A 27,308-nucleotide genomic window follows, 5' to 3' on the forward strand; every position below is an offset into this window, starting at 1 on the left:
TCGCTGATGCACTAAACTCTGTTAAGGTTAGCACAGGGAAATAACATTACAATAAATAGATCAAATCAAAACTTGCATTTATTCCCAGCCAGACCATGATTATCCTAATGTAATTTAATAGAATTCCCTATAAAGACATGTTAAAGTAAAAAGTGGTACCCTTTTGGTCTGGCACTTAGCACTTTCGATTAAAATAGTTATGTGTCAGAACAATATATTTATATATTATAAATAATAAATAATATAACTTTAATAAACACATGCGTTACATATTTAGAATGCAGTTATGCGTTATTTGTAATACAGGCAGTCCTCGGTTATCTAACGGGATCCGATTTGGAAGTAGCGTTGGATAGTGAAACCGTTGTAAAGTGAGTCCCATGTTTATCAGTGGCGGTGAGCGTTGGATAACGCATTCCGGCGTCGAAACAGCCCATATGATTGCATTGTAAAGCATTGGATATGCCATTCGTTGTAAAGTGAAACATTGGAAAATGAGAACTACCTGTACAGGTTATATTTTTCCCAATGTGGACGCGCATTGTATTGCTTAAGGCGTCTCTGCGTTATTAACGTAAGCGCTTAATGTTTTTATCACCATGATACTGCTTATGGTGAGGGATGTTGTTTTTGCATAAAATTATTTTAGTGAATACCCAATTAGGTAATCTGTAATTATTTGCCCTGATTTAACGGAGCTTAGTGCACCTGACCCTTTGTTCCTGAAATAGTGAGGTGGGGATGGATATTAGTTAGGAGGCATGAACCAGGTAAGTGTGTTGTAATATGGACTGGGCTGGGTTTAGGAAATTAATAAGCAATGGTCTCACTTCAAAAGGCCCATATATGTATATATATTCTAGATAGAGAAATATATTGATAGATTGATAGTGACAGAGAAAGGTCCTAGATTGAAACAAAACATTGAACACTTAATTACCTTTTTTCATTTTTTTTGCTAAAGCCCTGTGAGTGTCTGATTTTTCTTGTGTGTATGTATATATATATATATATATATATATATATATATATATATATATATATATATATATACATACACACATCACCCTTGTCTGTTGCATTTATTATAACGTCCTGTATTCTGTGGTCTGTCTTTATTGCAAAGTGCTGCATAAATAAAAATACATATATACTCCTATTATGTAGTCCATAATACATTATTTCTATCATTACTAAATGTGTAGAATGACAAATATTTAGGCGTCACATTATTTACCAGGGCCATTTTTTTATGCATTACAACTATTGAACTATATATGACCTTGCTACTCAATTTGTAATGCTGAATGCCTCACTGTTACCCAATCTATATAGGTATGTTATTGCATAACATTCTATTAGTGGATCAGGACACAGGGACGATTTACAAGGTGGTAAAGTCAATTTAGTGAATAATTGCTGTAACACTAGCATGAGATGTTCTCAGTGTGAAGTGACAAGGTGATCCAAGGCCTAATAGTGGGTGGCATGTATTCAGCCTTCACTTTTCTCAGGCTTCATCCCAAATCCATTTCACGCACTGGGCCAGATGACAGACAGTATTCTGACTGAATACTAAATAAGGTTTTCCCTTGCAAACCATGCATTTGTGGCATGGCATGGTTTTCTAGTACAATAAAATATAACAACTATATTTATAGTTACCTGCTTAGGCAGGTACTGTTTTCCTATAATATATAAATAAATATGTCGTTTTTTTCAGTATTACTGTGGATTTAGCTAGATTATTTCAGATTCTTTTACCTGTTTTTTTTGGCCAACGTGATAATACATTTAAGTGATCTTATGCATCAGATTTTAGATGCATGACCCTTTCCACTTCTGTCATTTGCTATGTAAATTGTGGACTGGTAATCTGATAACAGGAGTTTGCTACAAATGGGGCTATGAATGTGTAATGCAGAAAGTCATTGTGAGTGGGAGACGTCCTCCAGAGACACGTGAACCATACATGTGCACACCAGATACATGCCCCAGGGTCACAAACAGCTTTCCCGGGGCCCAGGACTAGAGTTTCCAGTAATCCCCCCCAACCCCCGTGTTGGCAGCCTTGTGAGACCACCATCTCTCACATCCCCATCTCTCGCCCCTAACTCTCTCTCTTTCTCTCCCTCTTTCGCCCCCACCTCTCTCTTGTCCTCTCTCTCCCAGGTCTCTCCCTCTCTCGACACCATCTCTCTTTCCCCCCACCCTCTCGCCCCAAACTCTGTCTCGCCCCAAACTCTCTCCTTCTCTCGCCCCCCTCCTCCAATCCTAACACAATAACCCGCCCATTTCTAACACAATAACTCTCATCACACACAAACACACACACAAACACACACACACACCAACCCCCCATCACACCACCCCTTTACATTAGGGGGGCGGGGTGTAGAGGCATCCGGTGTTGCGCCAATCCAGAAATTGGGCCTGACTTCCGCCGTGCATGCGGGGCTAAAACCGGAGGCCTGGCCCGCTGCAGGGGGGGAGGAGGCAAGAGAAACCTGGCCTGCTGCAGGGGGGGGGGCGAGAGAGGCCTGGCCCGCTGCAGGGGGGAGAGAGAGGCCTGGCCTGCTGTAGGGGGGGGGGGGAGAGAGGCCTGGCCTGCTGTAGGGGGGGGGGGGAGAGAGGCCTGGCCCACTGCAGGGGGGGGGAAGGGTGAGAGAGGCCTGGCCCGCGCATGGGGTGGGGGGTGGGCCGAGAGGCCTGGCCCGCTGCAGGAGTGGGTGGGCGAGAGGCCTGGCCTGCTGCAGCGGGGGAGGGGGGGGGCGAGAGAGGCCTGGCCTGCTGCTGGAGGCAGGGGGGGGGGGGTGAGAGAGGCTTGGCCCGCTGCAGGGGGGAGGGTGAGAGAGGCCTGGCCCGCTGCATGGGGGGGGGGGGCGAGAGAGGCCTGGCCCGCTGCATGGGGGGGGGGGCGAGATAGGCCTGGCCCGCTGCGGAGGGGGCGAGAGAGTCCTGGCCCGCTGCAGGGGGGGGCAAGAGAGGCCTGGCCCGCTGCAAGGGGGGGGGGCAAGAGAGGCCGGGCCCGATGCAGGGGAGAGAGAGGCCGGGCCTGCTGCAGGGGGAGAGAGGCCTGGCCCGCTGCATGGGTGGTGGGTGGGCGAGAGGCTTGGCCCGCTGCAGGGGGGGGGGGAGAGAGGCCTGGCCCGCTGCAACGGAGGGGGGCGAGAGAGGCCTGGCCCGCTGCAAGGGAGGGAGGCAAGAGAGGCCTGGCCCGCTGCTGGGGGGGGGGTGGGCAAGAGAGGCCTGGCCCGCTGCATGGGGGGGGGGGGGCGAGAGAGGCCTGGCCCGCTGCATGGGGGGGGGGCGAGATAGGCCTGGCCCGCTGCGGAGGGGGCGAGAGAGTCCTGGCCCGTTGCAGGGGGGGGGGGGCAAGAGAGGCCTGGCCCGCTGCAAGGGGGGGGGAGGCAAGAGAGGCCGGGCTCAATGCAGGGGAGAGAGAGGCCGGGCCTGCTGCAGGGGGAGAGAGGCCGGGCCCGCTGCAGGGGGGAGAGAGAGAGGCCGGGCCCTCTGCAGGGAGGAGAGAGAGAGGCCGGGCCCTCTGCAGGGGGGAGAGAGAGAGGCCGGGCCCACTGCTGGGGGGAGAGAGGCCGGGCCCACTGCAGGGGGGAGAGAGGCCGGGCCCACTGCAGGGGGGAGAGAGAGAGGCCGGGCCCACTGCAGGGGGGAGAGAGAGAGGCCGGGCCCGACACCAGCACTGGCTGACTGGGCAACCCACAGCCTCTGTCGGCAGCCCTGCATGCCCCACATCCAAACACAAAGCAGAGACATGCATCATATACACACAGCAGAGACATGCAACATATACACACAGCAGAGACATGCATCATATACACACAGCAGAGACATGTGCGCCACACAGAAACACACACTGATATATGCACTATACACACACTCCAGATACATACAGCCATCTCGCTGCAACCAAGTTGCCAGCGTTTGGCCACAGAGGGACGCTTCGCCGCAGCTGCTCCGCGACTTGACACTCAGCCGCCGGCTGTTACGCCGATAAGGTAAGTTAATATAAGGGCCTTTAGCGGGTAGAATAGGGCGTTAAAGATAGGAGTTAGTGTAGGAAATTAGGGTAAGGGGTTAATGTTTTTAGGATACGGGGTCTTGGGTAAGGGGTTTTAGGCTAAGGGGTTAAGGTTTTTAGGGTAGGGGGTAGCGTTAGTATTAGGGGTTAAGGTTAGGAGTTTTTAGGGTAAGGTTATTCACTGACTGGCACTCTCATAAAAACATGACTGTCCTGCAGTATCTGCAACTATTTTCCCAATGAGAATCAGCTTGCAATTTGGGTAGTGTCAAAAGTAGATGCTAGCAAATAATTTAGCAACACAGGTAACAGCTTTCACTGCACTCACCCAGCACAATTTTCTTTGCCTTGATACATAATAAACACACAATCCCAGCAAGTTCAAAACCCCATAATACATAACCCTCACTATTGGCTGTGTCCTCTGGTGAAGATAAGGCTGCAGCGCCCTCTGCTGACTAAAAATAGCTTCACAATGTTTCTGACAACAGAGCATGAGAGCAGGTTTGATTCCATCAAATACTTTCCAAGCTTCTTATGCATTAATCTAACCAATGGGCATTCTCTGTTGCTGGGCTCAGTGACAGTCACTGGGACATGTCTTCAAGTTTGCTTTGCAAAGTATTTCGCGCTGTTCTCTTAATCCTTTAAGTGCCCCATGACATATCTACCACATCATTGGGTCTGGCTCTCCAGGGGCCCCATGATGTACTGTATGTAACGACTCGGGTTTTATGCTCATAGCTTGCGGGGATGGAGTAATAGCGATGGGATAAGGCTAAGGCCCGTAATATAGTGCCTAGTTAAATGTGCAAATAAACCCAGTGATAAATAGCACTGAAATAAACAAAATACTGTTGCTCCATATAATGAAATCCTCAGGTCTGCGAACTCCTAGTTGACCTCATATGAAGACAAGAACACAAATGCAAAGGGTATAGTGTATTAACATTCACTCATGAAGACAAACAACACAGAGGGGAATGGTAACAAACTCACATTCTCCCTGCTGGTATATGAGCAAGAAGTGACTTTGGGCGCACTTCAACCCTCCTCCCGTGGTGACTGCTCCTCAATCAGCTGCTCAGCTACTCGGCATGCAAAAGAAGAAACAGGCTGTAATCTCCTCAGTTGGTGTCTCCCAATCAGGATTCCTTAGGGGGCGGCCCCAGTCACCCCCTAAGGCCGAGACGTGTGCTGTGCATTCAAGCCCCGCCCCCAGTCAGACCGGTCCCAGTTCCTACCTTGCCATGCTCCTTTTCCCTGCGGTGCGCGACAGGTTTTCAGGCAGGCAGGGAAATTTATGAGCAAAGTTTGCGACGGAGGTGTGGCCACGCCCCCGCCGGCGGTTCAGCCAATGAGGGCGAACCAGCCGTGGGACGTCATGGCCACGCCCCTGCAATCCTACCGCCACGCCCCCTCCCATCGCAAACGTTCTCTCTTCCCTCAGATCGCGGTGTAGCGTTGTGCACGCGCCGCCCCCCCCGCCGGGCACGCATGCCACAGTGAAGACTGGGGACTCACCCTTAGAGGGTTGATACGGTGGCCTCAAAGGATCAAAAGGCCCAACATGTTTCGTCAAAAAGACTTCATCTGGGGTCATTTTGTGTATTTCAGTGCTATTTATCACTGGGTTTATTTGCACATTTAACTGTACACTTTTTGTCACTTTGCGCCACAAGCACTTTTTGGTTTAGGTTGTTAAGCTGCGATTTGGGGAAACCGCTGGTGTTCAGGTAGCAGCTTGACTTTTTCACTATATTTGTTGCACTTTAAGTTTTTTGTTTCACCGTAATATAGTGCGTGCGCTTGCTCCACCGTGCGCGCGTGCGGAACTTATAATTAATTGGGTGTGTTAAGCCTGACTTTATATAGTTCGGCCGCGCGCGCACACGGCAGTAAGCGTTGAGCCGGCAGGTTGGAGGAAAGACTCTGAATAGAGTCTTTTTGAGCTGCTACCGCTTGACGTCACACTGTATTACCCAACCGGGGTGTATATATATATATACCAGAAGAATGACCTAGGCGCAAAAGATAGGGAGAAGAGGAGAAAACATAGGGTAGTATGTTCAGAATTGTTGACACTCTTAGGGCTCGCTCAGGCTGCCAGCTGAGGACTCGAAAGGAGGGCGGGAGGCAGGCAGTGCTGGGAGTTTGCTGGGCGACATGTGATTATCCCCCAGCAGACTTTTCAGCGTTGGGGAGGGGGCGGGGCTACAGACGGCAGGGTAAAGTATCCAAGCTGCAGTCATGAAATCATTCTGAAGAATGATTTCATTGGCTGCCTTGGTCCCTGTGACGCTGCTTCAGCTCCAAGAAACGAAATTTTCGTTTACTGAAGCTGTCGTCAGCAGCAACTCCTGGCTTCGGAGGCAGGGCAGTAGCTACCCTGACAACAAGTATTCAAATTGAATACTTTGTTGCTCACGGCAGCACGCACGTCAGCACGCCCTGCCCCCGAAGCCAGCACCCTGAACGAGGCCTTAGGCTGGTAAGATATGCACTCAGTTAGTCAGACAAATTAATGCCTTTATCCACACAGGGATCAGGAACTCTGCATGATATTTCAGCGCACACTTTACCCTTTGGGATGTTGGTCACTGCTCCACACACTTCAAACAGGTTAGACACGGGGTCCCCTCAGGTTAGATTATAAACATGCTTCCTCCGTCACATGGATTTACCACGGACATGTAAAGCAAGGTAAGGGACACAATATAGTATAACACCATTTAATAAACAATGAATTAAAGTACCATAGTAAGTAAAAAACTCACATTTCATGAGTAATAAAAAAGCAGTTGAGAATATTATCTGAGTATCTCACACTTGTTGCTGATAGAATACCGGCGTCCGCATGCACTCACAGCCGCTTCCGCGTCATGTGATCGCGTCTCAGTCTCGCGAGGGGGGACCCACAAACCTCAATGAACTGAAGCAACGTTGTAAAGAAGAGTGGGCCAAAATTCCTCAACAACGATGTGACAGACTGATAAAGTCATACAGAAAACGATTACTTCAAGTTATTGCTGCTAAAGGTGGTTCTACAAGCTTTGAATCATAAGGTGTACTTAGTTTTTCACACATGGCTTCTCCATTTTGGCTTTATTTTTGTTAAATAAATCATGACACGGTGTAATATGTCATGTATTGTTGTTCATCTGAGGTTGTATTTACCTAATTTTAAGACCTGCTAAGGAACAGATGATTGTTATTATGTCCTGATATGTAAAACCATAGAATTCAAAGAGGGTGTACTTTCTTTTTAACACAACTGTAATTAGAATACAAATACCCTAAATGTTATGTTCACTAAAATAATACAGTAAAAGTCTACATTTTAAATGTAATTTTTTTTAAAGTTGTCAAGTTAATTAGACTTTGTATAAATCGTTAATTCAATATCACACTTACTGTACAATATCTATGTATCATTATGTTTGGTGCACTCTCTAATTTGCCCTGCTCCTCCTGCCCCCGCTCTCCAGGCAGGCAAAATTAAAGAAATTAAAGCAGATAGCAATGTTATAATATATATAAATATAAAGAACTATAATAAATAGATATAATAATTAATAATAAATAAATAACTAAATAGATATAATAAATAAATAACTATAATAAATAGATATAATAAATAATAAATAACTATAATAAATAGAAATAATAAAAAATACAATAAATAATAAATGAAATAAAATAAAGCTAGCAGCAAGCAACCAACAAGCTGCAGGGTTTAAAGCAATAGAACTGCTGTATTTGCAAACACATTTTTTCCCTCTTTTTGTTTTGAAAAATATATGCTCCCATTGGCTAGCACTAGCTGGCATATGATTGGTTGATGGGATCCAGTCTGTGATTGTCTCCCTGGCGCACCATGAGACACGTCGCCGCACGGGATCACAAACCTATTGTAGCCCTTGCTGGCTGACGAGTCACAGTATGCAGTGAGCCTGGGAGCGAGGAGGGACCGGGGACAGCTAGGGAGAAGGTAAGGGGCTGGTGAGAGGCGCGCGCGCCGGCTGCACTGGGGACCTAGCCTGAGGAGGCAGTCTGTGCCATGAGAGAAGGATTCCAGGTTGAGGTTAAAGTATTGGATGTATGGATGAGATCTCTGGACCAGAGTGGTCATAACAGAGAAAGTCTAAGTAACCCAAGTGATTCAGAACGGCGCTAAACAACACAGTGTAAAATAAAAAGTGATGTAGATATTTAAGTAAAATTAAGTGTAAGGTGAAATAGAAAAATTCTCGACCTTCAGAGGGAAATGTACCAATTCCCTATAGCAACAGTATAGATCCAGGGTATGAAGGGAGCGAAATTTCAGGAACACCCCAAAACAGAGAAGAATAAATGATGGTGCAGTGAAATCACAATTGAATGATAGAACAAAACTTGACTCGTATAGAATGCCTACTTACAAAAAGTAAGTGAAGAATCAGCATGTAACAGGGAACAAGATATGCAGGAACTCAGGAGGGCTCTTTCCCACGGTGGAACTCAGGAGGAAACACAGCAGTACCTCCGCTGATCCCGGCGTCTCAAAGCTGGATCCAAGTGGACATGAAGACATAAAGGAGGAAGCAGACAGGAGCCTTTCTGTAAGTAACTTACTTTGTATTCAAAGCATCAGAGCAGGTATATACAAAAACGTGGCGTTACAGGACAGACACGTCCTCTCCTCGAACCATACACCTTCAATTTCGCTCCCTTCATACCCTGGATCTATACAGAACAGAGAAAGAACAGGTTTGTTGGAGGCATTGGGAAGCAGTAAGTTGGGTTTGTATTGAATATTACTGCCCCTTTTCCCCCTCTACAGATACGACTGATTTTGTTTTGGCAAATAAGTGCAAAATAATGGTGCAGAGAGACGCATCTTATTATATTATGCACATAGTGCTAACTTAGCTATAGCTTAGGGCCTCACAATATGAGGGCCTCAAAAGTAGAAAAAAAATGACTGCATTTCAAGTTTTAAAATCTGATGATAAATAAAGAAGATATGGGGAAAATAAGATTCTCTATATATATGGACATTTTCGTTCACATATGATTCTAAGCATCATGTGCATCAAAAGTGACAAACTTCGTAGCTTATCATTTGAAGACATAATCAATTACTTTGCTTTAAAAAAAAATGAAAGAAAATGTTTTAATATTAAAATTAATGTGATGTGCAAACACTGTTCACTTTACACGTCCTCTTTGTATGTATGTATATATATATATATATATATATATATATATATATATATATATATATATATATATAATGTAACAATGCTAGTATAATGCTTTCATTCTTTTCAGTTTCATCTTTATATTTTCAATAGTCCCTTCAGTCAGAATAATACATCTATTTCTAATTTTTAAAGCCTTGTGACAGGGCCTTTCCCTGAATTAAAAAGGCACTACACCAAAAACCTGTCTGTAGCTGAGCCCAACAAGGAGCTGGTTAATGGCAGTTAGAGCCAATTAACCAGTCTCCACCTGGCTCATTGCACAGGTTTAAACGGTGTGCTGCACAAACTGCACTGGGTTGTCTTGAGGAGGACTGTGCTGCCAGCAAGATCCCAAGGAACCTTCTATTTCAGATCACAGCGGTCACTGGAACCCGCCAGAGGGTGCACCCCACGGACACCGACCCAGAGACTGATATAAAGATCCCCACTGACAGGGTACCTCGTTGGACTTTAGGATCAGAGGCTTGGTAAGAGGCTTATCCTCCCAGCCCTGCAGATAGGGACTGGGAAGTGTAAGTCATCCCTTACAAAAGGATATTACGCTGACAGTTATGAAACGCGTCAGAGTTTTTTCACAAGAAATGTTTGGTTTTTCGTTTCGTTAAACCTTTTTTAAACGAATATTACGCCAAGCGTTTCTTTACCGGTTTCAGCAGTGCACTGTTTTTTTTTTCACTTTTTGAAATCTCAACTGCAAGCAGGAGCACGCCAACCACAGGACATGATTTTGCTGCCGTCCGTACTACATCAGAGGCTTCAAGGTAGCGAGTGCTGTTTATTACTAGCTATTTGGGTTGCTTCTCAGCCAGTGTGTGACGGCAGGGAGATTTTCAGTGGAGTGCTGGTTGGTAGCGATCGGTGTTGGAGGACACACCCTAGGGTGGGCTCACCGACTGCCGGTTTATCCTTCCCCCGTTATTCTCCCTGCATATATTATTTTTTGTCCACAAATACATGGGCTTCATGAACATTATGCCTACAAATCCTATTGGTTTATAAAAGACTTTATATTTTTATAGAAGCACTGGATGTTTGAGTTTTCTCCGTATCATGGTAGCATCGGTGACGGGACAGGTTCCCATATTTTGCTTACAAAAGGATAGGCTGTTTTGTTTATGTCTCCCTGGTTATACCTCTGCACTCACCTTCTACATATGGTGTCAGAAGTTGGGATGAGAAGTGGCCCTTGAATTTCAAAGGGGCCCGGAAGACCGTCCGGGAAAATTGTTGTTTTGCCTACAGTTCCTGCAACAGCTTGAGCAACAAAACCAGGAACCACGTGCAGAAGTGACCAGAATTAAAGGGCTACTCATCCAGGCAGAAAATTTACATGGCACTGGAGAAAGCCACAACCCCACCGTCTGACTGGGGGGGACTGTGACAGACAATGACCCACACAAGGTATTGACTCTGTGACCAAAGTCTACCCCATCACATGTGCAGGAAAAAACCATGGGTTTTTAAAATGGTCACTAAAAAAGAAAAAGTCTACAGAGACGCCTGTGAGAGCTCCGAACTCTGCAAGTGAAGTCTGCCCACCAGCATATACAGAGAAAATCATTGCAATAGTTCCTCCTGTCATCAGGGGGAAGAATACACCTGAAACGGACAAAATGGAGTGCAAAATGGGGTGTTCTTTTAAGAATCCGGCCACATGGAAGAGTGTCCCTTCCGGTCCTATGAGGATACTCATGAGGAGGAGGATGTCTCTCTTATGTGGGCCCAGAAATGCAACGCATCCACAAAACACCTCTAGGATGGTGGCGCTGTCTGGACTCTGTACGTACCAAAAAGGCAGGTCTTTATGACCGTAAATATGATTAGCGACAGCAAGAGCGGGAACAGCTGAACACCGAATATTTCAACCAGCTAATGCAACTGCAAGAAAAGCATGGTGGATGCTGTGAAACTGCTGAAGTTTCAAAAAAGAAGGAGATTCCAGTATCCCAGATGGGACAGAGTCATCTAAAGAAAATGGCGGAAAAAGAAAATGAAAAAAGGTTTTCTGCTTACCATGGAAGGGTCAGACATGTCTGAAAATCCTGCTGAGAGGGGGGTTCAGATATGTGGAGAAACATCAGTCCGTGTCCTGGTGGAGTGGGCCGGACCGGCAGTGCTAACACAGAACTTAGGCCCAACTTCTGAAATCGGACGCCCTTGTCCACACGTAGGGCCCGAGGTGGGAGGGGATGCATATACTTGCACCGGGCCCATAAATCACTCACTTTGCACGTGTAGGGTGTCTTAAGACTTAACAGTGTTTTAATAAATCTTGACTTTAATATCTTCACTTGCTTTGCCATGTCCACTATTTTGGAACCAAGTAGGACTTTCGATAGGTTAGAGCAGGGCTGTGAATCTATGGGAAATGTCGATGCACTTTTTTGTCTTTACTGAACCTTTGATGCTGTTATTTGTTTAATTGTATAAAAGCACATTGTCTATAAAAGTACCTATAGACAAGTCTAAATGGCCTACTCATTTCAGCAGTTAGGATTGGTATATTGTACCACAACATCTTTACAACTGTGACATCTGTAGACAAAAATATTCCCCAGGTCATAAAATGCCAGGGTTACAAATGACTAAACCATTGCTACGAATGTTCATTAGATGGCTGATGATTAATTACCATTGCATACATTTTTCCTTACATGAAAAACTTTTTTTTTTAAATGGATTTGATAGGTGTGTTTTGAATATGGTAATTAACTTCTTATTTGCAATTAAATATCGTCAAGATGCATATTGTGATTTGTTTAGGAATTAGGAGCTAAAATATGTATGAGACGCAAACATTTATGAACTTAAAAATGTACAAAGCTGGGAAAATAGGAAGCAGGTTTATATATGTAAAGATACACAATCCTATATACTGATACATTCATAATTCAGTCAAACTACAGTTGTTTAATATCAGAAAGTTATACACAGAGTTGTATTCTAGTTCGTGTACACAGATCAGATACATAAAATTGTACATACCTACTTGATAAAATCAGTGAGTTTCAGGGCCCTAAAGTATTAATTATACAACAGCATATTACGATAAAAACACTAAAGATACAATGATATAAACAAACAAAAAGCACAAATAGTATTCTATTTCTCTCCATCAAAAATAAGCAGCAAAAAGTGAACATGTCTTCAGCAGTTAAGTATTTTTCTCATATCCCTCAGTTATTTTAATACAACCTCAAATGTAAACCAAATGCTACTTTTTAATGGGACAACAACATAGTTATTCATAGATCAAATGTTAGTGTACAGGGCCTCCAAAATGTCACAGGTCTCTTCCTAGTGTGCACGAACCTGAAAGGTACCTGCATAGAAAGGATTTATATTCCTCTACATATTCTTGACATAAATAGCTGCTTACAGTAAATATTTAGACTCATACATTTGATTTAAATACATGTATTTATTCAAATTCACTTGTAACAATTGTAAGAGCAAAACAGAAAAAAAATACCAATAGGAAGCCAGTGTTGTCAAGAAGTGTAAAAGATAAACAAATCTAGACCAAAAAAGGAATACATTTTCATGGTAACCATATTCACTGGTTTTAAGGTGTGGACATGCTATCTTCAACTCTTCAAAAACTGTAACAATCAGAAAAAGCAAGATATGATTAACTTGGATGTTCTGAATATATGGTGTTAAATCCATTTAAAGTCGGATTGCCTCACGCTAAAGTGGCATTGTACAAAACACACAAAAAACACTTTTACGGGCTCTGATTCTTAAATTGTTGTTGCATTAAGATTGGAGAGTTTGACATTTTTAGTACTCAATAAAATGTACCTGGTTCAGAGATATGTTGATATGCATAATAAAGCCAAACAGTGATACGAAGTGTTACCATACCCACATACTATTTCTGCGCTGCTGATAGCCAGCTCTGAATCAGCAGGGATGCGTAATGTATAAACGAGTTGAGTATCCAACTTGCTTTAACATTAATAATGCCTATTCAGCAAAGTGTTTGGGATTATCAACATGACAAATAAGGTAAATACCGCTGTCAATATTATGTCATGCATGACCATTTCAGATTTATACAAATATTTGTTTTATATATATATATAGTCAGTGTTCGACAATTAATGATAACCACACGCCCATGGCGTGTGGATTTAGGCCGCTGCTGCGGCTCTATGAATTTCCCCTGCTCGCGCCAATTTAAAAAAAAAAAAAGTAATCCCCCTCCCTGATTGGCCTTCTGCGAGGAAGAGGCTCCCCCCCCCACCCCCACCCCTCTTGCTGCCCAGGGCTGGATGACAAGGTAGGCGCTTCCCCTCCGTCCCACGCTCCTTTGGCACCCGCGCGGGCAGGGTAATAGAAGCGGGGAAGAAGGGAAGCAGCCTGGGTGGGAGGTAGAGGGGTGCGCGCGAGGGGGGTGCGCGCGCGCATGCGCTGGGGGGGGGGGGCACATGGAGTTCCCGGCCATGATTCCCATCGGGGAGGTTGGTGTGGCCGTGCGTCTGTTCCCTGCTCACCCCCGATCCCCCGTCGGCCCCCGATTCCCGCGCAACTAATGCCCGGCTAATGTCTGTCTGCCTGACCTCCCCCTGAGCCCCCTCCTGGCTGCAGCCTGGGTGCATGCACGGCTTGCCACGTTTCCCATCGGGGAGGTTGGTGGGCGTGCGCCTGTCCGGCTGTCCTCCCGCTGGCCCCCCGATCCTCCCGCTGGTCCCGCTGGCCCCCGATCCTGCTGCTGGCCCCCGATCCTCCTGCTGGCCCCCCGATCCTCCCGCTGGCACCTTGATCCTCCCGCTGGTCCCACTGGCCCCCCGACTCCCCCTCTGGCCCCCGATCCTCCCGCTGGCACCTCGATCCTCCCGCAACTACTGCACGATCCCCTGGAATGTGAAGGACAAGCAGGCCCTGGAGGAACAGGTGGGCCCCCTCCCTTCCAATGAATACCGACCCAGTCACCCACCCAGTGAGTGTGTGTCTGTGTGTGTGTGTGTGTGTTTGTGTGTGAGTGTGGGTGTGTGTCTGTGGGTGTGTGTGTCTGAGTGTTTGTGTGTCTGTGAGTGGGTGTGGGTGAGTGTGTCTGTGTGTGTGTGTGTGCCTGTGAGTGTGTGTGTGGGGGTGTGTCTGTGAGTGAGTGTCTGTGTCTGAGTTTGTGTGTCTGTGAGTGTGGGTGTGTGTGTCTGAGTGTGGGTGTGTGTGTTTGTGTGTTGGTGTGGGTGAGTGTGTGTTTGTGTGTGTGTCTGAGTGTGTTTGTGTGTGTGAGTGTCTGTCTGTGTGAGTGTGTGTGTGTGAGTGTCTGTGTGTGTGTGTCTGTGTGTGAGTGTCTGTGTGTGTGGGGGTGGGTGTGTAGGTGTGTGTGTTTGTGTGTCTGTGTGAGTGTGTCGGTGTGTGTGTGTGTGGGTCTGTGGGTGTGTGGGTGGGTGTGTTTGTGTGTCTGAGTGGGTGTGGGTGAGTGTGTGTCTGTGTGTGTCTGTCTGTGAGTGTCTGTGAGTGAGTGTCTGTGAGTGAGTGTCTGTGAGTGAGTGTCTGTGAGTGTGTGTGTGTTTGTCTGTGAGTGTTTGTGTGAGTCTGAGAGTGTGTGTGTCTGTGAGTGTGTGTGTCTGTGAGTGTGTGTGTGTGTGTGTGTGTGTGCATCTTAGTGTGTGTCTGTGAGTGTGTCACCCTCTCCCTGTGTCACCCTCTCCCTGTCTCACCCTTTCCCTGTCTCACCCTTTCCCTCTCCCTGTCGCCCTCACCCTTTCCCTGTCGCACTCTCTCTGTCGCACTCTCTGTCTTTGTCTCTCATTCTCTGTGTGTGTGTGTTCTCTCTCTCTGTGTGTCTCTCTTTCTCTGTGTCTCTCATTTTCTCTTTCTCTGTGTGTCTCTCTTTCTCTGTGTGTCTCTCTTTCTCTGTGTGTCTCTCTTTCTCTGTGTGTCTCTCTTTCTCTGTGTGTGTCTCTCTTTCTCTGAGTGTGTCTCTCTTTCTCTGTGTGTGTCTCTCTTTCTCTCTGTGTCTCTCTTTCTCTGTGTGTGTGTGTCTCTCTCTCTGTGTCTCTCTCTGCGGGGGTGTCCAGGCACTAGTTATGGGGTTCAGGAACATTTACACACACACACACACACACACACACACACACACACACACACACACACACACACACACACACACACACACACACACACACACACACACGTAACAAGGACTAATTGTAGTATAATGTAATACAATAAATAAACTAATGTCAAAAACGAATGTTGTTCTTACTATGAATTTATAAAAAAAAATTAAAGTGGGTCTGGCGGCGGAACTAGGGCGGGGTTGGGGCGGGACTAGGTGACGAGTAGATTTTTGGGTGATTTGTCAAACACTGTATATAGTCATGTCATCTAATTGGAGAAAATCATAACACTGTAAGGAGCTTACTCTATACCCACCGGAGAGGCTGACTAGGTCATTTTTGGCCACAATTCTCTATTGAAGTCAATGGTGAATTCCGTCAGTAAGTGGGCCACTGTGGCTGTTCCGGTGGGCATAGAATAAGCCATTCAGTCTTGTTGTTAATTTTAGGCTAAAACACTTCTGTACCAATTTAAACACTTCATCCAGAGCATGGGCATGAGAGCATGGTGTGAAATGATTAAAGTCATTCCCTGTTGTTATCTTAAGTGTGGAACATTGTGACCGATTTGCATAGACAATAGTTTTTATTACACAACAATATGACTGTCACATTACTCCCTGTGGAAGTAATACTCTTACACGTTGGACTCAAAGGAGGCTACTAATAAAGGTTACACTGCGGCAAAAAAGCAGCAGGTTTCACATCATGGGATTATGCTTTTTACCTCTTGGTAGCCTCTAGTAGCCCCAATGCCCCAGGTTATTGGCCACCTGATCACTATAATAATACGCTGTGGATCCCTCCGCCTGGTCTACTACGGCCAGAGATGAGCTCTGAAAAAGCAGAATATGATTAAGGAAACATCTTAATCTATGACGAGACATCATATATTTTTCTTTCAAAGTTTAGAAAGCATTAGAGACAATTCCACGTAGAAAATACCGGGTGTGAAAAGTATACATTTCTGACGGGATTCATTCATTTTCTAGCTATAGAAGAGAGTGGGAGCAATGCCTAATTACAAGTCTGTTCCTCGTGTTTTCAAGCCCTAACCAAACCTGATAGTTCATGTTGTGCTAAACTATCTCTAACTTTATTTAAATCTTATTTTTTTTTGCTGGGTTTTCACTTATTTATACTTTCATTGACATCAGCTGTTACAATGCTGGAAGAGGGGGGGGGGGGATTTTAATCAACGGATATCGCTAGAATTCAATTACGGTTTAAAAAGGGCAGTCTTGCTAAAAACAGAAGCCAAAAGGACACTGCAATGACAAATAGCAGGACATTTATTTTTTAATAGTGAGTAGAACAGATTGCCTCTGCAAGTATAGAAGTGTCTTGTGTCCCCTTTCTATTTTAATGAGGTTAGGGAGGTAACTTGGGGGTGAACATGACCTCTTGAGAAATACATTGTTGAATACGTATTCTTGCAAAATAAATAGGTGGGCATTATCTTGTCTTACTAATAGCAACAAACATTCTAAATGGGCTGGTAGGATTTGTTTTTAATATGATTCCAATTTAATTATTCCTCAAATATGTTGTCACCAACATAAGTTTATATATACTGACTGCAAAAGCCCATCATTGCACTAAAATAAGTGATATTCACATAGTGTCCAGGCAAGAGAGTGGGATAGGAGGCTGATGAGAGCACATACGGAATTGGAACGTCTTGTCAGGTAAAAGTCTATAATGAGAAAGGTGCTCTTATGCTCAACATTCTCAAAACAAAGTTTATATTTTTTTAAATGATAAAACAACACACCAATAGATCTTTTACATTATTCCCTTTCTTTTTTTTTAAATAAAAAATTATATTAGTGGAACCAAATACTACCAAAATAAAATATGTTTTTGTATCTTCCAAAATGTGCACACAAACTTGTTATATTCAGAATGTTTTAAGGTCACAATTAAAGCATATTGAAAAGTTTATGATGCTTACCTTTTAATGTTTTATACAACGTCAAACACACGCACGCGCTTACATACAAAGTATTACTTCATTTCATGCATCTGAAATGGCGGTTTGAGAAAAGACCTTGTGGTCTGAAACGTACATCGCTCTGGAGATTTTGTGATTGCCTGATGATTTTCTAAGATTAAATAATCCTTTTTCTATTTGGAGTGTGTTGCGGACTTCATCTTTGTATGTATGTATGTATGTGTGTGTGTATGTATGTATGTTACAAACTTTGTGCAACATTGAAATGAAATATTCTTTTGTAAAGAAATCATGACAATTTCTTAGAGAGCTGCATTGCAAAAGACCACAACATTCACAAAGACATTAACCAAATAATATAGCAAACTATTCGGGCCTGACCAAAGGTGCATAACCATGCCAAATCCTGGGCACAAAACTAACTTCATTTCCCCCTGCATCAGAAAGAAAATAATTGTGAATGTAATTAAATGTGTTTATTTCCACCATATACATTAATGTGTATCAGCACATATTCCTATATGTTAAAAAGATGTGACATCTTACAGCAAATACCATACAATATTATTCGTACAATATTGTTATAAAAGAACACGTTTCAGTTCTTCAGTGTGATCCACACTGAACACATTTCATTCTAGTATAGAAAATGGTAGACTGTATATCAAAAAGTCACCACTAGAGAGTTGAGTGAATACGTATGCATGCATATGATACATTTAATGATTAATGCTAAGAGACAATGTGCTTTAAGACTTGTTCCCAAATACAACTCTTATAACAATAGGAAGTTAGGTCTTGCAGTAAATAAAATATCCTGGGAAAAAGATAGCATTTTTTTCTCACTGCTACGCTTTTCACAACGAGAGAACCATGACGATATGTGTTCTGTTCCTCATTAACCCCCCCTGACATTTTTATCTTCATAAATACACCAAGTTTAAAATTGTGTTGCAAACTTAAAATACCAGTTTTCTTCTTTGGCGCTTTATCCAACTCCAAGTATTAAAAAACAATGACAAGAATAAAAACATCAACCCTGCAATGAAATAACTTGACGAAAATTCTTCAGCTGCAAAGTAATTTCTTAAGACGTAGATCCGATAGAATCTGAATGAAAAGTTATGTATCCAGAGGAAGCAGAAGGTGAACTTAAGAAACTATTAGCGCTTCCTTTGTTTTCTACTTTCGTTAGGTGTTCATGCCCGGCCCATGCATTGCTCAAGCCAGTCTGATAATTGTCAGGATCTGCACAGGGGGTTTCAGCTGGTAGTTCCAATGTTTGAAATTCAGTCTTCTGCACATGTCTTTGACTATTACAATTGCCTCTGTGCCCCTCTGTGTAGAATAGTTTCTGTTCATCAAAAGGCCTGCGATGACCAGGTACATTAAGTGTACAACCCTTTCCCTGCGTTGAGAGTCGGCGTAAAACCTGAGGCTCTCGTTCAAAGTCTGTCAGAGCAAAGTGAGTCATTGCTTGGTGTTGCAAAGTGTCTGGGATTAAGGAGATGGACGATGACCTGATTGGGCTTTTTCTAGGACTCGGAAGTGGCGTCTCATCTATAAAATTGACGACCTCTTCCCGACTAAAGCATTTATAATTTTCTTTGTAAAGTTCTTCCAGAGTAAAGTGTCTCAGTGACACGAGGCTTTCGCAGGACTTCCGACACTTTGGATACTGCAAACTTGCATCCTCGCGATACAAGACCAGGCTGCTTCTTCTCCTCTCATGCCTAGGGACACTGAAGAATGACATTGCGGCCATGTCTTCGGCAGAACCCCAGTTATGAAGAAAAGCTGGGATCTGCCCGGTGGTCCAAATGTTCGTTTCATCATGGGAATAACGTCTTGTTGGCGGGACCTAAAACATATCATATAACCAGTTAAGATGTGCGCTTTGACTGTCTCTTACAGCAACTTCAATTTGAAGAAATTAAAAATATTGTCATGAAACATCATGGCTTGGTGTTACTAGTGTATATCAGGCGCATATAAACGAGGCAGTCCCATTCTTCCTCTGGCATTATGTAGGCAAACTCCCTATTATTAGAAAACCAGACTGGCCCCTATACAAAAAAATCAGAGGATCAATTGTCTTGGAAATAAAGGCAGGAAGCATATAGTTCCTGAATTTTGCTTCTAGTAGCTGCCACTTAATAGCATAAGGCAAGCTGGAGTGATTGCTTCAAATGTGATTTTCTTCAAACTATTATTTATAGCACAATGCTCAAAATAATCCTATTTTCCATGCAACTGCTTGTCAACTTTCCGTATAAATTTGTTTCCCCTTTTGCAGCATGCAATTTAATTTAAAAATCATAACCTTTTATTTTCCAGCTCACAATGTTAGTTAGAGAGCATGTGGTAAAGTACAATTGCAAAGCTATTTCAAACCACATTACACATATATAAAGTGATTACTACAGCTGTACGCATAGCATATCTACTGATGTTTTAACCTACAAGTGTTTGCAATCAATGCAAAAAATCAGTAGCATTTTCTTATAAGAAAGCATATACTTTACATATCTACCATGACTATTACTTATATTGGTGGGAAGTCACAGTAATAAACCGTTCTTAGATGCCAAATAACATTTGCCACATTTTAAAGGTGACTTAATGAGCAGCAACATTTGATTGTCTCCTCCAATACATGTGAAACAAAGTTTAAGCCTTTGAAACAAGAGCATACTGTATCCAAAGGGACCTTCTTGTTACTACAACCAAAGGGACTTGCAAAAAAGTAACATTTGCTTAATTCCTCTAAACATTTTGGGCAGCCATTTAAATTGTAATCAATATAATGTATTCCTGTCCATTATTTTCAAACAACTCAAGCCAGATGTAAGATGCACTTTGAAAATACAAGAAAATGGGACACCAAAAAACATGCAAATTGTAAATAAAAAGGACGCACATGTTAACTAAATGACTTTAAATCTGGGAGATAAAAACCCTAGAGACAAAGAAAATTGAGTTTAATCTGCCCACTGCTAGAGAGAAGTCACGGTGCTCCGAAGATCCCTCTTGCAGTTAAAGGGATAGAGGTACACAATAGAGATGGATGTGTTTGGCCTTTGGTTGCACGTGAAGCTGCCCCTTTTAAATTCACTAGGCATCATGTTGAAGGAAACAGACCAATCTGAAATTCAGAAAGCACAAGACTGAATTACTGGGAATCTGCAATACTTATGACGTTTATGAGTAATAGTTCTAGAAAACAAGTATAAGAGCAGCAACAGTGCAAGCAAGTGGTCCATTAAAAAAAAAGTAATTCAAAAGCGGACTCCCACGAATCAGGGACATTATTCTGTTTTTCTTATAAATAAAAGTTATTACGTGTAAATTGTTTAATCCCTCTGTGTTGTCATTCTTCATTTTGCCCAGCATAATACTCATGTAAACTAAAAGTAATAACAAAAAAAAGAACAAAATGGTAAGACATTGACAAATATTACGTCCATACTGCAACCAATGTGAAAATGCTCATCTTAATCTGAGAAATGGATTTTAGTTTTCAGGTACGTATTCCACATAAATTCAGTTGCACTGTTAAACTAACTGTGATAATACATGTAACACTTGATTTTAGAAGGTCCTTATAATTCGGTGTCCTCATTAAATGGAAACGATGGGCCTCCCTTCTGGGACCATAATCTTGCTCTATGTGCTTGATCATTAAAATCCAAATCTCATCAGGAATGATATTTCAATGTACAGATAACCCTCTTTACATGTTTCTTGTCCCAGGCATGCAATCCTTCCATTTTCCTTGTGGAGCAATGCAGATCAATAGCGACATTAATGCTGACAGTTTGTGATGTGGTTTGAGGGTTAATACACAAGGATTGAAGATGGTGTGTATATATAATAGATATATTGCTACTATGGTACGTTTTGATGCTGGGGTACAGATGAAAGGCACCAATCACTTTACCTGAAGATAGTGCATTTTGTCCTCCTGTATTTCTTTCATGGGGTAGATCTGAGGAATTCCTCTTTCTAATGCAGAGAAGTCATATTTGGTAATACGATCCATGGCCAGAATTTCTCCGCCATAGTTATATTCATACGGCCGTTCATAAATTAGATCAGAGTGAATTCCACCATCTGGACTGTGTTCTGCAAGAGGTGACAACCACATATAAACGGATAAAGAACATGAGAACTGGTCAGTAGAAAGACTAAAGACACAACTGACATAAAAGGCAGGAGACTCCAGAGAGAACGCACTGTTGAGACGGCATTTGGCTGAATCCCCTGACTGATATTTACGTAACAGTCTCCAGTCATTAAAGTGAATGAGAGCCACAATAACAAAAAGTGCCGTGCTTAATATGCTTAATTTAGTATCTCCTGTAGACAATTCTCTTTATTTCCTCTCTGTCCTTTAAAAAAAAAAAATCTTTTTACATGGAGCCGTTAAGCTGAATAAATCAACTGTTCTAAGCAATCTTTTGGAGACGTGCTGCTCTTCTGAGCTAAGCTGAATGAGGCCATTTGATGCATGGAAAATGAATGTCAATGAATAATACATCCGTCAGCAGCAGAAATCGGAAGATATTTGGAGGAGATTTTGTATGCAACAGTTCCTAAGGATATGAAGTTGACATTACACAGTTCATACAAATCTAGGGCCCTCTCGAGACACACATAATTTCCTCTGAAAACAGTAAAACAAAAGTAATATTTTCTCCTTCATTTTATTAGACAAAACTAGCAGAACATGGTTTAATACAGGCGTGGTTAAAAATATAGAATACTTAGGAGCCAGCTAGAATTTTTAAGAGACAGAATTTTGTTAGACTAGCCTGCAATTATGGCTACTGTTCCACACTCACAGTCACTCCTACCAACCATTGTGGACAAGCACTGCCATATACTGCACTTATTCACTCACCTACTGTTGTAAATTTCCCAACATACCACTTAGATGGGAATCTCTCCGGGGCAGGGATTTCCTTTCCTATTGTCGGACTTTACTGCGCTTGTTCTATTATTATAATTCCCTGTATTGTATTGTCTTTGTAAAGCGCTGGGTACACTGTTGGCGCTATATACAGATATATATACATCCCCCTCTGTGTTAGACTGAGCGGCCTCTCACTCACCCAGGAAATACTGGGGGAGGGGATATTAATGGCAGTGGAGACAGCAAGGAGAGGAGGAGAAGGATGAGAAGAGGGAGTGTAGTGAGCACAGAGAGGAGCAGACAGTGCAAGACAGAGTAAATCAGGGAGTGCAAACAGAGGGGAGGGGGGAGAATGTGCAAAGAGGAGCAGGGCATGATGGAGGGGGGAGGAGAGACAGCAAAGAGGAGAGAGAGAGAGCAATGTGCACATGGGGGAGAAAAGACTGGAAGGTGAGTAGGAGGAAGCAGAGTAAGGCTGGGAGTGCAAAGAGAGGGGAGGAGAGAGTGCAAAGAGGAGCAGGGCATGATGGAGGAGAGAGTAAGGTGGGGAAGAGGGGACAAGAGACAGTAAGGCGTTACACGGAGGGGTGAAAACAAAGAATAATTTTTAATTAATAACCTCTCAGATCTCCTAAATTTGAGTATGTTACGCCGGGTACAGCTAGTATATTATATTTTGGTGATCGAACTTAAGCCAGTGGAATTCATCTCATACTCAACAGAAGTGTATCTCTTACCTTCATCCGCATCATCATTAGACATGACGGCAATGCATTTATCCCAGACAGCTTTAACATCTGCTCGGTATCGATCACAGGCCCAGAGAAACATGGGCAGAAGTAGCGCTTGGACTACAGAGCACCAGAGAACACACAGGACCATCCACTCATACGATGTGTCAAACTTCAAACTGGCAAAGCTCACCACCTGTGTGTTCAAAGATGAATATGAATATCAACTTTTCTCGTTTTCTTTTATTACAATAGAAAAGTAGATGTTAATTCATTAACAGATACCAATCCTATTATTTCTGTCGCTACATTATTTCCTCTGAATTGAAGATTCCTAGTGTCAGTAGGGGGCATATGCAACTGTTTAATTTGCCTTCGCCTCAGGACCATCTCAATTCTTTATCAAAAGTTGTAGTTACCCGTCACGCTAATGCCTTTAACCTAGTCAATTGTGGTAACAATACAGCAGCCACAGGCTTAACTTTCATTTTAAAAATACATATCTTTCTCTGTCTCCTATGATGTCACCTGGTCTGTGCATTAATGGACCAGTAAAACAATGAAGAAAAAAAAATCAGCATGTTTATAATAGTAGTGACTGGTGAAAGTGTACAGATGTACCAGAGATTTCACACGATCTCTAGTTTATCTGCAAGGGCATTGTGTACATTCCTGAGATGGGTCTAGTTAGGAGACAAAAGGTGACAGAAAGGGCCCCTACATTTCCTTTCAGATGTACAAATGTATGATTATTATCTATTCTAGTCTCCTAGACCTTTGAGGCTTATCATTTCCCTAAAACCATTTGTTGATAACCCCATTATCAGCAGTTGTGTCAGCAGTTTTACACTATGTATGATCCCCCCCTCCTTTTTCCACGTGTTCTGAATAATATGTGATGTCTCCCACATGGTATCTTCTGGATCCAGAACTTTGACCTTACACCAGATCGTCATATGGTTGATTTGATCCTCAGTTATTGTGACATTTAATCACATTATGTGTTGCTTATCAGAGGCGCCGTATTAGTCCTTCCTTTTCGGATGTACTTTTTCTGACCTTGGTCGGTCAGAGGACTATCTTGGCAGCCATTGTTAGTCGCACCTGATTTTACTTGATATTATCCATTGTATATTTCATTTGTATTGGTTCATTGTACATCATAAGGTTAGCTTTAGCATATGGTTTAGTAGTAGCGCTATACACTCAATTTTCTTCAATTAAAATCTGATGCAATTCACAAGGAGAAAAAAATATATAGATCGGTGGCGGGCAAAATTAGGTGGGTGCGACAATATAAAATATGACCGGTTGTCTGTGTTGCATGTCTGATATTTGTTTCCTCCTCAAAAAGTACATATAGCCCTGTCAGGACAGATGTCCCAGCGTGAATTAAAATTATATGAATGCAACAGTGAGGATAGCATTATTCTAGAGGTTACAGGGAGACGGTTTCAGCGTATTTAATACTCTCAGATACATTTGATTTTAAAATCCCTCTCTCCCCTAGCTTTAAATGTCAAGAAATATTGATGGCAGGGAGCTAAGACACACCCACAAAACGTTAACCTGTCATCACAGGGGCAATTAAAACAATGTATTTGGGTACCAAAAGTAGAATTCAACAGAGGGGTGTTATACCAAATAACACATGAATTTTGCCATTTCATTGTCACTGGAGGAGTCTAACAGGTGGTAACGTGCTACAGGTAGTCCTTGCTTTCCAACGTTTCACTTTACAACGAATGGCATATCCAACGCTTTACAATGCAACCCTATGGGCCGTTTTTCGATGCCGGAATCCGCTATCCGACGCCTGAATGCGTTATCCAACGGTCACTGCCACTGATTAACATGGGACTCACTTTACAACGGTTTCACTATCCAACGCTACTTCCAGAACGGATTCCGTTGGATAACCGAGGACTGCCTGTACACATTCTGTTTTTATGATCATATTTTATGAAATGGTCTGCATTTATATATTGTATGTGTTTGTAACATTCCCTTTCTGTAAGTAAGTACTGTAGCGCTTTTTGTAGATTAAATAGAATATTTAATAAGTATTGTATTTGGGCTCTAATCAAACCCAAGTACAGTACCTTTGTGAACAGATTAACCCCATTTTTGGACACATTTTGCTAGATTCGGTTTTGGTATGAATTACATATTCTTCCAGTAAAAAGGAGACAACTCCTGAGGGTAAGACCTTTACTTATTCTTGGTGGTAGCAGTGTAATTGTGGTGTAGTTTGACAGTTTTTGGGGAGTTATTGCTCACCTTTTATTGCCCTGCAGGGAGGTGAGTGAGTCGGCTTGATAGCTGGATGCTTTAATCTGTTTCACATACACAAGTCACGTGCTCACCGGTAGTGGCGTTCGTGACATTTTTTTTAAGCTTTCTTTACCATTCTATTCAAAAGGGCACCTGTTTCTACCTCTATAGTATTTTCCCTCTTCATGAATTTTCAAATTGCGCATTTTCTGTTATTCCTAAAAGATGTGCACACAACCATTGCTTGCACTTTGTCTCAATGGATGTCAAACAAGCGAATACACGAAAGAGAACATATGGTTGCCTGCATGCAGGACTCAGCGCTGTGCTTCCCAGTGAGGACGGACAGGTGAGAATAAGCAGCAGAGGTTGTCCTGTGGAAGCTTTTTATTTTCATTTTCTTGTATGTTGCAATAAGCTCCAGATAGGCCATTGTTGGGTGAGCTACACTTTTAAGGCATTGTTACGTATGAAAAACTGGGAGCCATTCAAATAATACAAGGACATTTCTAAAAATCGATGAAATACCACTGCAAGCCCTCAGCATTCAGGCTACTGTACTGGGATAAGGTAGAATATTGATTTCAAATGTTTCCATTGCCTCACCTTCCCTTTAACCCTACTAACCAGAAATTAGCGAACCTGCCGACCTTCATTTCGCCGATGTTTCTATCAAACTTTATTTTACTTATGGCGCCAAAAGTTCTAGAGAAACAGCCCAAATTTTGCTATTTTACTTTTTAAATTGGCAAAATGGAAGCACTGCAACTTAAATATATATTATTTAAGTTAAATCAAAATTCGAAAGCAAATTTTATTTGGAACATGCAAAGCCCATTGACTTTTAGCATTAAGCAAACTTGTTGCATAGGTTTTGATTGAATCAAACTTTTTCGCCAAAACAAAAAGGGTGAAATCCGCAGAAAGGACTGAAACTAATTTATTAGCATATTTCTACATGGCAAAAAATCTGAAAAAGAAGAAATCTCAACATAAGGAAAAAACTGACTTTTTAGAAGAATAAATTGAATCAAGTGGGAAAATGTTTTGTATCAGGTTTCCAGACTTAAATATCTACTGTATCACTATATTTATTGTTGAAAATACTACTTGACCAGAATTGTGGCATTTTACAAAATAAGTTCACATTGTTCCATTTCATTGTTTACACCACTTTGTGACTTGCATAAAAAAAAGCAGGCTTTCTTAAAAATTAGCAATATATATATACTAATAAATTGAAGATCAGATCAAGTTAATTACCTATAGTAGAAGTCACTATCAGGGAGATTCAATAAGGTGCCATATGGTTATTGCACCATGATCCTGCATTGACTGCAATTGCAATTGAGTGGCATTTAATGTGGGATAGAGGGGACATAACCTGTAGTACACCTTAATAATTCCCAGCGATAAAGTGTTTGGCATAGTCTCCATATTGGCGGCCACTCGTGCGCATGCGCGATCGGAGCTTGCCGTTCGCGCATGCACACGAGCAGCCGGCTAGTGCAGTTTATGCATGTGAAGTGGGCTAGTGCCCAGGGCCGCCAACAGAAATCATGGGGCCCAGGACAAATGAAAGGAACAGGGCTCCCTCCCACCTCTGTACCTAAAATTGGGATGCAACTTTAAAGCCGCAGTGGGGGAGAGCAGGGATCCAGCAGCACATAGAGGGCCGCAGCCCGACACAGGCTCCCAGCCCAACTTACAGCACCGGCCGCTCTTTTACCCCCCCACCCCCCACCCAGTAGCTCTCTCTCTCTCAATCCCCCACCCCACACAGCTAACAGGAAACCAGCAGAGCATAGCCCACTGCACAAAGCCTGCCCAAGCTCTACCACCTAACATTATAAATATAAACCTGCTCTTCAGTTCTGGATGAACCTGCTACACATACACTTATTTACTGCAGTGTCCCAGGGAGAGGGTGGAGATGGAAGGGGTTAACATGGGAGTTACCTCTGAACGCTGCTTCTCTCACACGTGGTCTCCCCTCACACACTGCCAGAAGCTCCTTCCCCTCTCTCCTAGGCAGCATTCAGAAGCAGGGAGGAGGGAGGTCTGTGGACCCCTAT

The 27,308-nt window shown here is 43.0% G+C and overlaps 1 protein-coding gene across 2 annotated transcripts in view; it reads right to left on the reverse strand.

Moving 5' to 3' along the window:
- Positions 1-15,351: 15,351 nt before the first annotated feature.
- Positions 15,352-27,308, reverse strand: part of GPR153 (G protein-coupled receptor 153) — a 66,928-nt gene continuing 54,971 nt past the window's right edge. For both annotated transcript variants that reach the window (XM_075604969.1, XM_075604968.1), the window contains exons 4-6: positions 22,966-23,155; positions 21,254-21,438; positions 15,352-19,174 (exon numbers count right to left, since the gene is read on the reverse strand). In XM_075604969.1, the coding sequence (XP_075461084.1) occupies positions 18,401-19,174; positions 21,254-21,438; positions 22,966-23,155 (1,149 nt within the window). In that variant the 3' untranslated portion in view covers positions 15,352-18,400. The remainder of the gene's footprint in view (positions 19,175-21,253; positions 21,439-22,965; positions 23,156-27,308) is intronic.

The sequence above is a fragment of the Ascaphus truei genome, chromosome 6 (assembly GCF_040206685.1).
Source record: "Ascaphus truei isolate aAscTru1 chromosome 6, aAscTru1.hap1, whole genome shotgun sequence".
NCBI lineage: Eukaryota > Metazoa > Chordata > Amphibia > Anura > Ascaphidae > Ascaphus > Ascaphus truei.